The 13704-nt window shown below is 52.4% G+C and overlaps 1 protein-coding gene across 10 annotated transcripts in view; it reads left to right on the top strand.

Moving 5' to 3' along the window:
* Positions 1-13704, top strand: part of GRM4 (glutamate metabotropic receptor 4) — a 151169-nt gene that overhangs the window by 120735 nt on the left and 16730 nt on the right. For 6 of the 10 annotated variants that reach the window (XM_078368983.1, XM_078368984.1, XM_078368980.1 and 3 more), the window contains one exon: positions 2765-3243. The exons of 3 other annotated variants lie outside the window; for them this stretch is intronic. In XM_078368983.1, coding sequence (XP_078225109.1) covers positions 2765-2865 — 101 coding nt within the window. In that variant the 3' untranslated portion in view covers positions 2866-3243. Of the gene's footprint in view, positions 1-2764; positions 3244-13704 lie in introns of those variants that run through there. One more of the 10 variants, XR_013534171.1, reaches the window with a different exon arrangement.

Genomic DNA, 13704 nt, shown 5'->3' with positions numbered 1-13704 from the left:
CCCGCCCCCGCCCCCCATACCCTGCACCTCTCCTTCCAGCCAGGACACCCTCTTGAGAAGTTAGCTTCCAGGGCTGCCAGCATCACAGCCGTCCCTCGCTGCTTGTGTTTTCTCCAGGTTCGGTGCTAAGACGATGTGTGTCTGCCCTGGAGATCAGTGTGTGGTGTGGGTCCACAAGTGCGCAGCACAGGCGTGGCCATGTGGCTGTGTTGGCTGCATGTCTGTGTGCACGCCTGGTGCCTCCATGCACATGTGTGTCTGTCTTGAGTGTCTGATCGTCTGTTTAGGCCCCAGTGGCTTGTGAGGATGCCTGTTTCAGGCCTGTGGCCTGAGACAATCACTGAGAAGGCTCAACCTGCTTCCCTGGTAGGTTGGGAGGTGAGAAGCGAGAGCACTTATGGGCTGGGCCTTGCCAGGGGTAAATTATAGAGCCAGCGACATGATGAGGCCACAGGCAGCAGCTGGAACCGGGCTGCCTGTGCCGCCTCCTCCTGCCCTACCCCTGCCCTGCCCCCAGGTCCTGTACCCCCTTCCATCTCCAGGCTAGCTGACAGGGCTATGAGGCACAGTGGAAGGGACTGGAGGAACCCTGGGCAATGGGCAGGGACTGGGTGTGAGGACATTGAGTTCAATGTCTCAATTCAATTCTGGGACATTGAATCACGCCAGGTGTTATGTCCCCTCCATCAGCCCACTCTTACTCCTGGCCTGGGCATCTCACACACCTGTGAGTAGGAAATCTCTTCTACCCTGGGATCTGTGTGCAGCAGATAAATGTTTGTGCGAGGGAGGCAGGAAGGGAAGCATCTTGCTGATTGTCCTGCTTGTGCACAGTGGCTCCTGAGACCACCACTGCCCAGGAGAGATCCCACCCAGTGCTCCAGCCTAGAGATTCCACCCAGTGCTCCAGCCTACTCAGGCAGAACCAGGTTGCCAGATCAAGGGTATCTGCCAAACGCTTCCAGGGCAGTGGAGGGGAGGGTGATAGGAATGCAGAAAGGGGTCCAGCCAGCTCTCCCCCAGGGTGACTCTGGCAGCACCGCCAGCCTGGGCACCCGGCCTGCTCTGTGGCTCACGCCCCTCCTGAAGTGACTGATGGCCTGAGGCCCAAGGCTAGGTCCAGGGCAGGGCCTGGAGCCCAGGGCTTTGACACTCAGCCCAGGACTTGGCTAGGGCCCCTACATCTGTGGGACACCATCTAGGTTCTAAGGGGGATGCTGCCCGTTGGCTCTCAGGAGGGTCCCTCAGGGACTACCTATCCCCTGCCAGTGGAGAGAAACAGCCCTGCCCTCAGGAAGCTTCCAGTGTGAGGGGGAGATACAGCAGACTGTGTCCCAAAGTCAAATGACTGTGAGAATGAGGTGGGTGGAGGAGGGAAGCCTTGGGTGGGTGTGACTTTGGGCATCTAGCCCGGAGTGCGGAGGTGTGGGTGGGCTCTGTGGGTCTGAGGTGGATGGGAGGGAACCAGGCCCTAGGAAGACCTTTGCCAGCTAGACTTGCAACAGTTGGGAGGGTGGGTGCTGCTGGGGTCCCGGGTCCATCACCCAGGGCCAGTACAGCGAGGGCTGCGGCCTGTCCTAATGCCTGTGGTGGGAGGAATGCCTGGCCCTTCCCGGGCGGCTTGGCTGCTCCCCTTGCTCTCATCCTCAATTATTAATGCCCGGGGAAAGCTGCTAAGTATCTTCAGAACGTTAGATCTCAACAAGATGTTGGTGGGGGTTGGGGAGGAGGTCAGCGTCTCTGGTGCCCTGGATAGGGAGCCAGTGGCCCCCAGAGACCTTTGCTGTGTGCAAGGGGTATGTTCTCACCCCCTCAGCCTCAGCCTCCTCAATGTTCGAACAAAGGGTTTGGACTAGTGGCCATCCCACCCCACAGCACACTTTCTAACCAGCAGGGAACTTAGATAGACGCTGGGCCCTCCAGAACACTGGACCTGAATTTCTGCGGGGAGGGCTGGGCATGGGCACAATTTAAAAGCTCCCTAGCAGATGGGCTGTGCAGCCGAGTGGGCCAGGTGTGGTACCAGACTTTGTGAAGTCAGGAGTGAGCAACGGTGCCCACTTGAGCTTGCCTGGAGCTCAAGCCCAAGGTTGTGCTGCTACCAGCCTGAGCAGGCACCCAGCAACTTCCAGCCCAGCTGGATGCACAGGGCACCTCTGTGGAACTCCTAGGACCCTGGGGAGACAAGCCGCAGGAGCAGAGGGCAAGCTGGAGTCTCAGGGCCCTTCTGGCTCAGTGGGGCTGTTCTGAGCGATAATGTCCTCTGGTCTGCCCGGCCCATCTCCCCGTCTCAGGTCCCCTCTGTTCCACCGTCTCAGGCCGTGGAGGCAGAGGCATAGAGCCAGGCAGGAAAGAGGGCTCAGTGGATCACATGCGAGCCGCCCCCACACCACCTCAGCCTCCAGGCCCTCCAAGGGGTGCCGGGAAACCCCTGAGAAGAAGCCAAGCCTGCAGGAGGCTGGGTGGCCGCTTTCTGACACCGTCACTGGGTCCACCTCCCAGTCCCGGGTTCCCATCTGCCCACTGAACAAGGAGGGGAGACGGAGGCACTCCCCTGGCACTGAGGGCTCCTCCTGTCCTCCTGCCTGCCCTGGATGGTCCCAGCTGCCCGTCAGGGCTTGGCCCTGGCACTCTGAGCCTCACAGGGCTCAGACCCACCCACCTGCCCCCAACCCAGCACGGAATGGCACTCGACACCAGAATCCTACTTCAGTTGGCGAAAGCAGCAATTAGCATCTGATGAGGCTTCTTGCTTTATTTTTAGGTAACCTCCAAGGCCCTGCCTGTGTAATTCAGCCCGCCATTGCACGATGGATAATTAAAGCATGTCACCATAATTTGCCTTTTTTCTATAAAGCCCCATAATTATGTTTTTATTGCGAGTGAGGGGGAAAAGGGGGGTTGAGGGAGAAAACAAAGGGAGGTGGGGTTGGTGCAGGAAACGGGGCTTGGCTCCTTCAGCCAGACCTCCTCCTACTCCATCCGCAGAACCAGGACCCCCACCCCCATTCCGGGTGCAGCTACCCCCGGGGACCCACTTAACTTCCAGGGCACCTCTTCCTCCTTTTATTCTAAAACCAGCTCCAGTTTGCTTCAAAGTACAGAGGGCAGGGAGCGGCAGAGCTGAAGCCAAAGTGGCCAAAAGTGGATGATTCTTGAGCAGGGTATGGGCACATGGGAAGTCTTTATCCTGCTCTCTTTCCTGTATGTTGGAAAATTTCCATAATAAAGAGTTAAACCAAACTCCGCTCCCAGGAAAGGGTTTGCTGACTGCTGGGCAACTGTCATCTCCTCTCAGGGCACCTGTTCTTTCTGACTCTGAGGTGAAGGGCTCTTTTTGCACCAGGAGATGCATCTCTCATCATTCTGGTGCCGGTGAGTGCCAGTGGGTGATCCTTCCTGGAGCATCTAAAATCACCCTCCAAGCCTGCAGGCCTGCTGCCCACGTGGTTTGAGGGAGTCCATTGCCCTCAAACATATTCCCAGCTCCAGCATCAGTGCCCAGAATTCTGTGGTTATAGCCTCAGGCTTCTAAGCCAAGGCATGGTCTCCCAAAACATATCAACCAGCCAGGAACCATGCTGGAGTTGAGCATCAAGACACCAGCTGCCCTGAAGGTGTGGAACAGGGGACAGGTAAGCTTTAAAAGATCTGGTTTTGAAAGAGCTTCCCAGATTACCCAAACTCAAGGACAGGCTCTCCTCCACTTCCTGAGGGCCCCTTCAGCCCCAGACTTCATCCTGTATTCAGCAGCCTTGCTCATAGTTCCCACCCACCGCCAGACTGTCAGCCCCACCATGGCAGGGATTGTTTTCTGTTTCATCACAGCTCAATCTCAGGGGCTAGGACAGGACCTGGCATGTAGCAGGCATACAACAAGTGTTTGCTGAATGAATGAATGAGGGAGACGGGGCTGGAATGGATACTCAGAGGAGACTGTTTATCTGTATCCCCACCCCCTAGCACTCAGCAATATCTGTCTCTGCCCAAAGTCAGTTTCTTCACTTAAGCTTCCTCAGGCCTTCCCCAGAGGCCTGAGGAGAACACAGATGTAGCACGCTTGTCACTGGATAGAAAGTGACCCCCATCTCCCTCCTAGGATGACAGGCACCCTGGAGTGGAAATCAGGTGACCTGGATTCTAGGTAAGGCTCTGCCACCAACTTGCTGTGTGCCCTTGGGCAAGCAGCTTTCCTCTCTGGGCCTCGCTTTCTTCATCCTTAAAATAAGGGATTGAGCTGGGAGTGCTCGAATCCTGGGTAAGCAGCCAGCAGTGCAAAAAGGGGAGGCTACTGCCAAGCAGAGTCTTTCGGGGCCAGTTGCTATGGCAACTGTGCACACGCTAGGGGGTTGGGGAGGGGCTCGAGTATGCAAATCAAGCCCTTCCTTTGGCTTCCCAGCCCAGATTGTCTGTGACTGGAGGAAGAGGTTTTTTTTATTTTGTTTTGTTTTGTCTTTTGAGACAGAGTCTCACTCTGTCACCCAGGCTAGAGTGCAGTGGCACGATCTTGGCTCACTGCAACCTCCACCTCCTGGGTTCAAGCAATTCTTCTGCCTTAGCTTCCTAAGTAGCTGGGACTACAGGCACACACCAACATGCCCAGCTAATTAAAAGAAAAAAAACTTTTTTTTTTTTTTTAATATTTAGTAGAGACAAGGTTTCACCATATTGGCCAGGCTGGTCTCGAACTCCTGACTTCATGATCCACCCACCTCAGCCTTCCATGTGCTCAGTCTGTTAACATTTGGAGCAGTGGAGGAGGATGGAGAGCAGTGGGGGTTGTTGGTGGAGGGGACCAATGAGGGTGGGCCTGCCAGCCCTGCACCCCGCCATTCCTTCACTCATGGGTAAAGAAAGCATAGAACGAGGGGTAAGCTGTGTGGGGCCCCAAAGACCATCCACTGTTCCTCATCGTACACATTAACAGAAGAGGAAACCGAGGTCCATAGAGTCAGTCTGCTTGTCTGGACTTGCGAGGCCTTGGAAACCACCACCCCACATCCTGCTCACCTGCCCTCCCTCAATCTGGAAAGTTAGGGGAGCGTGTGTTTTTCAGAGGGCCTCGTAAAGACTCTTCTTTCTGAGCTTGTAAGATGCTCTTGGGGAAGCAGGGAGAGGAGCTTGGGGTAAGGATCCAGCTTCATCCAACCCACGGAGGTGGTCGGGGCACAGGCGGGATCTGGGGCCATGCACATGTAGGGCCAACTGAGGAGCCGGGTTAGAGACCCTGGCTTTGTCCTTTTGCCGGTCTCTGCGACCTGAGTACCTGAGCCTCTTAGCTCTCCAAACTTCAGTCTCCACTTCTGTGAAACAGAGAATAGTATCTACTGAGAATGATTTCAAGACTACAAAATCATTGCACGAGCCCAGAGACGGGGAGAGGACGTGAGCCCCACCCTTGAGCCTTGGTGGCCTCACCTTCCAGGACAGCAGGCTCCCTGCGGCCCTCCTCCCACCCGGATTCTCCCTCCTCTGTGGTTTTGGGCTGCTTTACTCCACCCACTCCTCAAACGCTAGGGCTCGTTCTGGGGCTCCAGGCCTGGAACTCTTTTCTTCTGCTCCTTCAGAAGTTCTGTGTCCTCTCATTAAACTCATGGCCTCAGAGCTTTCCAAATATCCCATGTCCTCTTACGTTTCCCTGCTTCCCTTGCAGTTGGATTAAGGCTATGTGACTATTCTGGTCAATGACCTGTGGGCATAAATAATGCCAGTCACTTCTGGACTGAGGCTTGGGTACTTCCTCCTTGTCTTCTCTTGCTGTGCTGATCTGGGTAGTCACATGTTAAAATGGTGGCATAGAAGATAGAGGGTACCTGGGTCCCTGAATCACTGGATGGAGGAGCGCCTCTGTCAACCCACGATGAACTTTCTATAAACAAGAAATAAACTTATTTTATGCTAACATGTTGAGATTTCAGGGTTTGTTATTAAGTTATAGCTTTTTCTTTCTTTTTTTTGTTTTTTCTTTTTTTGAGATGGAGTCTCACTCTGTCGCCCAGGCTGGAGTGTAGTGGTGCCATCTTGGCTCACAACAACCTCCTCCTCCCGGTTCAAGGGATTCTCCTGCCTCAGCCTCCTGAGTAGCTGGGATTACAGATGCCTGCCACCATGCCCAGCTAATTTTTCAATTTTTAGTAAAGATGGCGTTTTACCATCTTGGCCGGGCTGGTCTTGAACGCTTGCCTCAGCCTCCCAAAATGCTGGGATCACAGGTGTGAGCCACCATGCCCAGCCAGGTATAGCTTTCTCTATCCTAACTACTATGCCATCAAACAAGTGCTAAATTTATAGTTCACTCCCAGCTTCCAAACCTCTTAAGTCTTCTTCTTCCTGTCTCCCACAGTCTCCGTCTTGGTGACTGCAGCCATGCAAGCCAGAAAGCTGTGCCTTATTCTAGGCCCCTTTCCCACCTCTCATCAGTCACTAATCCCCAACATTCCATCTGCCTGCTTCCGTGCCCAGGGCCACCTCCTGGATTCATGCCTTCATCACCTCTCTCCCCTGGATGGCTGTCATTGTCTCCCAGCTCCTGCTGCAGCTTTCAGCCTTTATTCCTTTTTATATATATACACACAAGTATATATAGATGAGAGCTTTCTATGTTGCCCAGGCTGGCCTTGAACTCCTGACCTCTCTTCCTTATGCGTCAGGAAAAAGGGCCCGAGCAACTGTGGCTCTGGCACAGCCTTTATTTCAATGCTCTAAAGGTGTTGCTCCCTGTCTTCTAAATCTGAATGGCATCGCGTTGTTCCCAAGGAGCATCCCAATATCAGCCATCATCCTTATGTCTGTCCTTTTGTATATGACATGTTTCTTTCCTCTGGCTGCTTTTAAAGTTTTCTCTTTCTCACTGGTTTTAAGCAATTTGGTTAGAATGTGCCTTGGTGTCGTTTTTTTTTTTTTTTCCATGTTTCTTTTTTCTTTTTGAGATGGAGTCTCACTCTGTCACCAGGCTGGAGTGCAGTGGTGAGATCTTGGCTCACTGCAACCTCTACCTCCCTAGGTCAAATGATTCTCTTGCCTCAGCCTCCCAAGTTGTTGAGACTACAGGCACGAGACACCACACCCAACTAATTTTTGTATGTTTAGTAGAGACAGGATTTCACCATGTTGGCCAGGATGGTCTCGATCTCCTGACCTTGTGATCCGCCCTCCTCGGCCTCCCAAAGTGCTGGGATTACAGGCATAAGCCACTGCGCCTGGCCCTTGTTTTTCTTTTACTTGGATTTTGGTGAAATTTTTGGATCTGTGGGTTCAAAACTTTTATTATATTTGGAAAATGTCTGGCCATTATTTCTTCAAGAATGTTTCCGTCTACCTCTTTTATCTGCTCACCTTCAGAAGCTTCTATCATACATATATTAGGCCTCCAAGTTGTCTGATAACTGAATAATGCTATACTCCTTTTTTTCCTGGCCTTTTTTCCTTCTGTGTTTCATTTTGTGTAGTTTCTATGGCTGTGTCCTCGAGTTCGCCAACCTTTTCTTCCATGGTATCCAAGATGCTGTATCCGGCGCATCTGAAATCTCAGCATTGTAGCTTTCACCGCCAGAAGCGCAATGGGATCTTCTCTCTGTCTTCCATGTTTCTAGTTAAAAGTTCATTTTGTCCTTTAGCTTCTTGAATACAATTATAATAACTTTGAATATCCTTGCTTACTAATTCTATCGTGTCATTTCTAGATTGATATTTTTTCTCATTATGGGCAACATTTTCCTCCTCCTTTGTATACCAAGTTTTAATTTTTTTGAGATGGGAGCCTTGCTCTGTTGCCCAGGCTGGGGTGAAATGGTGCAATCTTGGCTCACTGCAACCTCCACCTCCGAGGTTCAAGTGATTCTCCTACCTTAGCTTCCCAAGTAGCTGGGATTATAGGCATGCACCGCCACATCTGGCTCATTTTTGTGTTTTTAGTAGAGATGGGGTTTCACCATGTTGGCCAGGCTGGTCTGGAACTTCTGACCTCAAGTGATCACCTGCCTCGGCCTCCCCACAGTGCTGGGATTACAGGCACGAGCCACCGCACCCAGCTCCAAGTCATTTTTGATTGGATGCCAGACATTGTGAATTTTCCTTCATTGGGTGCTGATTATTTTTGTATACACAGAAATATTCTTGAGCTTTGTCTAGAGTGCGGTTGTTACTTGGACATGGTTTGATCCTTTCAGGTCTTGCTTTTAAACTTTGTTGCGCAGGACCAGAGCAGCATCTAGTCCAGGGCTAATTGTGCCCCACTTCCAAGACAAATCTTTGTGAGTTCTCAAGCCTGTGCCCTGTGAATGATGCAGTTATCCACTCTGGCTGGTGGATCATGTGTGAGCTCCAGGGATCGTTCTCTCCAATCAGCCTCAGACAGTTTCCTCCCTGAAACCTGATGCATGGAGCAATATTCAGCTGAGAGCTCCAGGAGGGCTTGGGGGCTCGCTCTCTTGAAGTCTCTCCTCGCTGCACTCTGGCCTGTAATCTCTAGCCCTCTCGGCCTCCCTGAGCTCCAGCTTAGTCTTTTCTGCCTGGGTCCCCTTTCCTTGTGCACTAAGGAGGACAATGGTAGTCTCACATCTGTTTCCCATCTCTTAGGGACCCCGTCATTCACTGCTTAATGTCTAACGTCCTGAGAACCGCGGTTCCATGTATTTTTTCTGTCTGTTTGTTTTAGTTGTTTCAGACAAGAAGGTAAATCTGGTCTCTTGTTATAGACTGAATCTCTGTGTCCTCCCCAAATTCATATGTTAAAACCTTATCCCCCGAAGTGGTGGTATTAGGAGGTGGAGGCTTTGGGAGGTGGTTAGGATTAGATGAGGTCCCAAGGGCAGAGCCCTCAGGAATGGGATTCGTACCCTTGTAAGTGTCCTGAGATCCTGCTTCTCCCTCTGCTCTCTGCCATTGAGGATACAACAGAAGGTGGCTGTTGGCCCCACCAGAGCCCAGCCATACTGGCACCCTGATTTTAGAATTCTAGCCTCCAAAATTGCGAGAAGTAAATTTCTGTTGTTTATACGCCACCCAGTCTATGGTCATTTGTCACAGTAGCCCAGTCTGACTAAGACATCCCAGTTTCTGCATTTCGGTTGGCAGTGGGCGTGTCCTCCTGCCTTTCTGGGACACAGATCCCATCAGGCCATTCCCCTGCTTGGTTTCACCTGAGCTTTCTCACTGCCCCAGTCTAATAACAAGAAGGGCTAACGCATTGCCAGGCACTATTTGAAGTTTTCCACGAGTTGAACTGTTTAATCTTTACAACAAGTGTATGGGGGAAGTACTGTTTTTGTTCCCATTTCACAGACGGAGACACTGGGGCTCAAAGAGTTTATATACCTTGCTCAAGTGCACACAGCAGGAGGTGGTGGAGCTGGGATTTGAACCCAGACAGTCTGGCTCCAGCCCTCATCCTTAGCCTCCACTCCACGCTGCCTGCCTCAGACACTCTGGTTGGCTTCTGCCTCCACCATTCATTTCTCCATTCAATTGTTTTTGAAGCACTACTGTGAGCCCGGATATACTGCAGTTCTTGGAGACGTGGACCAACTAGCTTGAAAAAACAATTATGCAATTTGGGAAAGAGGAGAATGGTCACACACCAGGAGCTCAGAAGAGGGTCTCCTTCCTGAGGGAGTTAACCTGAGCTGATCCCTAAATGTCTGCCCAGTGGAATGGAGACGGGGAAGAGTATTTCAGAGATAAGCAAAGGACAGAGACGATCAACCGTGTATTTGGGAAGAGAGAGCCAGTAGAGATACTGGGAAGACCAAGATGAGCACTCCAGGGCTGAGAGACGAGACTGAAGAGCTGGACAAAGTTGAGGGGAGGGGGCCTGTGGGCTACACCCAGTGGCCTGGGCTTTCCTCTAAGAAGGGAGTGACCTGGTTGGAGCTGTGAACTGGGACAGCCTCTCTGTGGGTGGTGGGTTGGAAGGGTCTGGCCTGGAGGCTGGGAGACCTGTTAGGAGGCCAGTGTTGTGGGCCTGGTGAGAGATGGGGCCCTGGGGATGAGGGACTCAGTTGGCTGTAAAGGGTAACTGAGCAGGAGGAGTGGGGCAGTACTGGCATGGATGACTGGTTGGTGGAGCTGCCAGAATGGGAGAGTGAACACTAGTGCTTCTAGATCATATCTTTAAAAGGAATGGGCATGTGCTCCTTTCAACCCTTTACTCTCCCCTCCTACTGGAATGCAGATGTGATGGCAGGAGTGAGAGTAGCCACCTTGAACTCAGAGACTGAAGTCAGGTTTAAGGGATGGCAGAGCTACCACACTGTAGCCTAGAAGTACCAAGCTCTGGGCTGTTATGTGTGGAAGAACTCAACTTCTAACTGGTTGAAACCATTATATTTTGGAGAGTCTGTAAGAGCGGCTTAGCATCTACTTGAGCTAATGTACCTGTGTGCCCCTGATTCTCCAACAGTGTTGAGCTTTGTGTAGGCTGACCCCTGTGCCAGGTCCCTTCGTGTAGGCTGATCCCTGTGCCAGGTCCCTTCGTGTAGGCTGATCCCTGTGCCAGGTCCCTTTGTGTAGGCTGACCCCTGTGCCAGGTCCCTTTGTGTAGGCTGACCCCTGTGCCAGGTCCCTTCGTGTAGGCTGATCCCTGTGCCAGGTCCCTTCGTGTAGGCTGACTCCTGTGCCAGGTCCCTTTGTGTAGGCTGACCCCTGTGCCAGGTCCCTTCATGTAGGCTGATCCCTGTGCCAGGTCCCTTCGTGTAGGCTGATCCCTGTGCCAGGTACCTTCGTGTAGGCTGACCCCTGTGCCAGGTCCCTTCATGTAGGCTGACCCCTGTGCCAGGTTCCTTTGTGTAGGCTGACCCCTGTGCCAGGTCCCTTCGTGTAGGCTGACCCCTGTGCCAGGTACCTTTGTGTAGGCTGATCCCTGTGCCAGGTACCTTTGTGTAGGCTGACCCCTATGCCAGGTTCCTTTGTGTAGGTTGATCCCTGTGCCAGGTCCCTTCGTGTAGGCTGACCCCTGTGCCAGGTACCTTTGTGTAGGCTGACCCCTATGCCAGGTCCCTTTGTGTAGGCTGATCCCTGTGCCAGGTCCCTTTGTGTAGGCTGATCCCTGTGCCAGGTCCCTTCGTGTAGGCTGATCCCTGTGACAGGTCCCTTTGTGTAGGCTGACCCCTGTGCCAGGTCCCTTCGTGTAGGCTGATCCTTGTGCCAGGTCCCTTCGTGTAGGCTGACCCCTGTGCCAGGTCCCTTCGTGTAGGCTGATCCCTGTGCCAGGTCCCTTCGTGTAGGCTGACCCCTGTGCCAGGTCCCTTCATGTAGGCTGATCCCTGTGCCAGGTACCTTCGTGTAGGCTGATCCCTGTGCCAGGTACCTTTGTGTAGGCTGATCCCTGTGCCAGGTCCCTTCGTGTAGGCTGATCCCTGTGACAGGTCCCTTTGTGTAGGCTGACCCCTGTGCCAGGTCCCTTCCTTGTACCTCTGCCTGCTTGGACAATGGGTACCGTCAGTTCAAGATCAGTGGCACGAGACTGTAGTCCTAGCTACTCAGGAGTTCGAGGCAGGAGGACTGCTTGAGGCCAAGAGTCTGAAACCAGCCTGGACAATACAGTGAGACCCTTTCTCTAAAATAATAATAATAATAATAATAACATTTTTTGGAAAAAGATTCTCCTTTTGCTGCACCTCCACTACACTACATTTTATGGTGCTTTCTTGGCCATTTCTGCATTCCAGACCATAAGCTTCTTGGGGGACAGCTCTTATTTCTTTTTGTGGGGTCAGGCCTCCTTCTAGTGGGGGGACTCAATATGTGTTAGTTGAATGGTTTTGGGCAGTGGGAGCAGACAGCATGTCACAGGGTTGCTGGAAGAATTAAATGAAAGCACTGTGGGCTGGGTTATGCATGTGACAGTCACAAGTTCTCAGTGGCTTAAAACCACAAGATGGTTTTTCCTCACTCACACTATCTATCTGTGTAGGTCTGGGGAGGGAAATCTGCTCATTATAGTGACTCAGGAATTGCAGATGGTGCAGGCTCCTCCATCCTTCAGGCAAGGCTTCCCTGGCAGGGGAAGAGAACATGGCGAACTGTACGCTGGCTCTTCCGTGCTTCCACCTGAAAGCAACAGATGTCCTTTCTCTCATGTTTCATTGTCAAAACAAGTCCTGCAGCCACATCTCAAGGGAGATGAGGATATATAATCCTATGTGCCAAGAGGAGAACTGGAGCTATTGGCTATTACAGTTGGGTATGTAAACATTTGGCACAGTATCAAGAACGTAGCACATGATCAACCAGTGTTGGTATCGGTTCCCCAGTCACTCATTCAACAAATATCTCACTGTCACAGTGGTGAAAACAGCTAAAGATCCTTGTCTCATGAAGCTTATGGTCAAGTGGGGAAGAGGGGACAGATGTTTCTCAAATGAACACACTCATATACAGATAATGACAATTTGTAATAAGTGCTTTGAAAGACATGAGCAAGGTCTCTTGAGAGAAAATAATGGTGTGTATGTGTGTTTGCTCATGCACATGTGTGATTACTTTAGAATGGGGAATCAGGGAAGGCCATCTGAGGAGGCAGTACTTAAGATGAGACCCAAAGAAAAGGGAAGAAGTCAGGGAAAGAGCGGGAGAAGGCATTTTAGGGAAAGGAGATAGCATGTGAAAGGCCCTGGGGTGGGAAGGGGTCTGCTCGGGCAAGTTTAGCAAACTGAAGGAGGCCTGTGAGGAAGCCCAGAGTGATTGGAGTGGAGGGTGGAGGGAGATGAGGGCAGAGAGGCTGGGCCCTAGGCATCCACAGGAAGGCTGCCAGGAAGCTTCAATCAGGATGGGGCCTGACATGCACCTATGGTGACCTGTGAAGTGTCTGCGTCCCTGGGCTCAGACCACTGAATCCTTTGCTTCTCCAGTGCTTGCTCCCTGGGGGATCCCATCAGGTCCTGTGGTTCCATTTCTTAAGTGTGTTTCTCCAGCCCTGCCCTCACACCTGAACTTGATCTGTGTGGCCCACTCCCTACCCTAGCTCTGCCAGGCACCTCCAGGCGACCCGACACCCCCTCCACTTGCTCCTCCTCCCCTCCTACTCTCAGTAAAAGGACCCTCCACCCTCACAGGCAGAACCCTGGGGCCAACCTTGGCTCCTCCCACTTCCTCACCCTCCTCATTAGTGTGTCTGCAGCTGCCCTTGCCTTAACATCCTCCAGAATCCAGCAGCTTCTCTGCACATGGTCCCATCCATGCATCCTTAGGCTTGGTTCTGAGGGACCCCCACAGCGGATCCCCGCTTCAGCTCTTGGCCCTCAGTCAGACCCCCACACAGCAGCCAGAGGGATCCTGTGAAATGTCCGTGGATGCTTCCACACCCCTGCCGAAGGGAAAACCTCCACAGCTTCCCACCACTCTTTTTTTTTTTTTTTTTTGAGACGGAGTCTTGCTCTATAGCCAGGCTGGAGTGCAGTGGCGCAATCTCGGCTCACTGCAACCTCCGCCTCCTGGATTCAAGCGGTTCTTCCGCCTCAGCCTCCTGAGTAGCTGGGACCACAGGAACGTGCCACCATGCCCAGCTATTGTTTGTATTTTTAGTAGAGACGTGGTTTCACCATGTTGGCCAAGATGGTCTCGATCTCTTGACCTCGTGATCCGCCCACCTCGGCCTCCCAAAGTGCTGGGATTACAGGCGTGAGCCACCGCACCCGGCTGCTTCCCATCACTCTTTAAGTAAACCCCAAACCCTGGCCCAGCCTGTGAGACTCTGCAGGCTGCAGG

Source organism: Callithrix jacchus, chromosome 4, assembly GCF_049354715.1.
Source record: "Callithrix jacchus isolate 240 chromosome 4, calJac240_pri, whole genome shotgun sequence".
NCBI lineage: Eukaryota > Metazoa > Chordata > Mammalia > Primates > Cebidae > Callithrix > Callithrix jacchus.
Note: the sequence above shows the minus strand (reverse complement) of the source record. Positions and strands in the feature narration are given on the sequence as shown.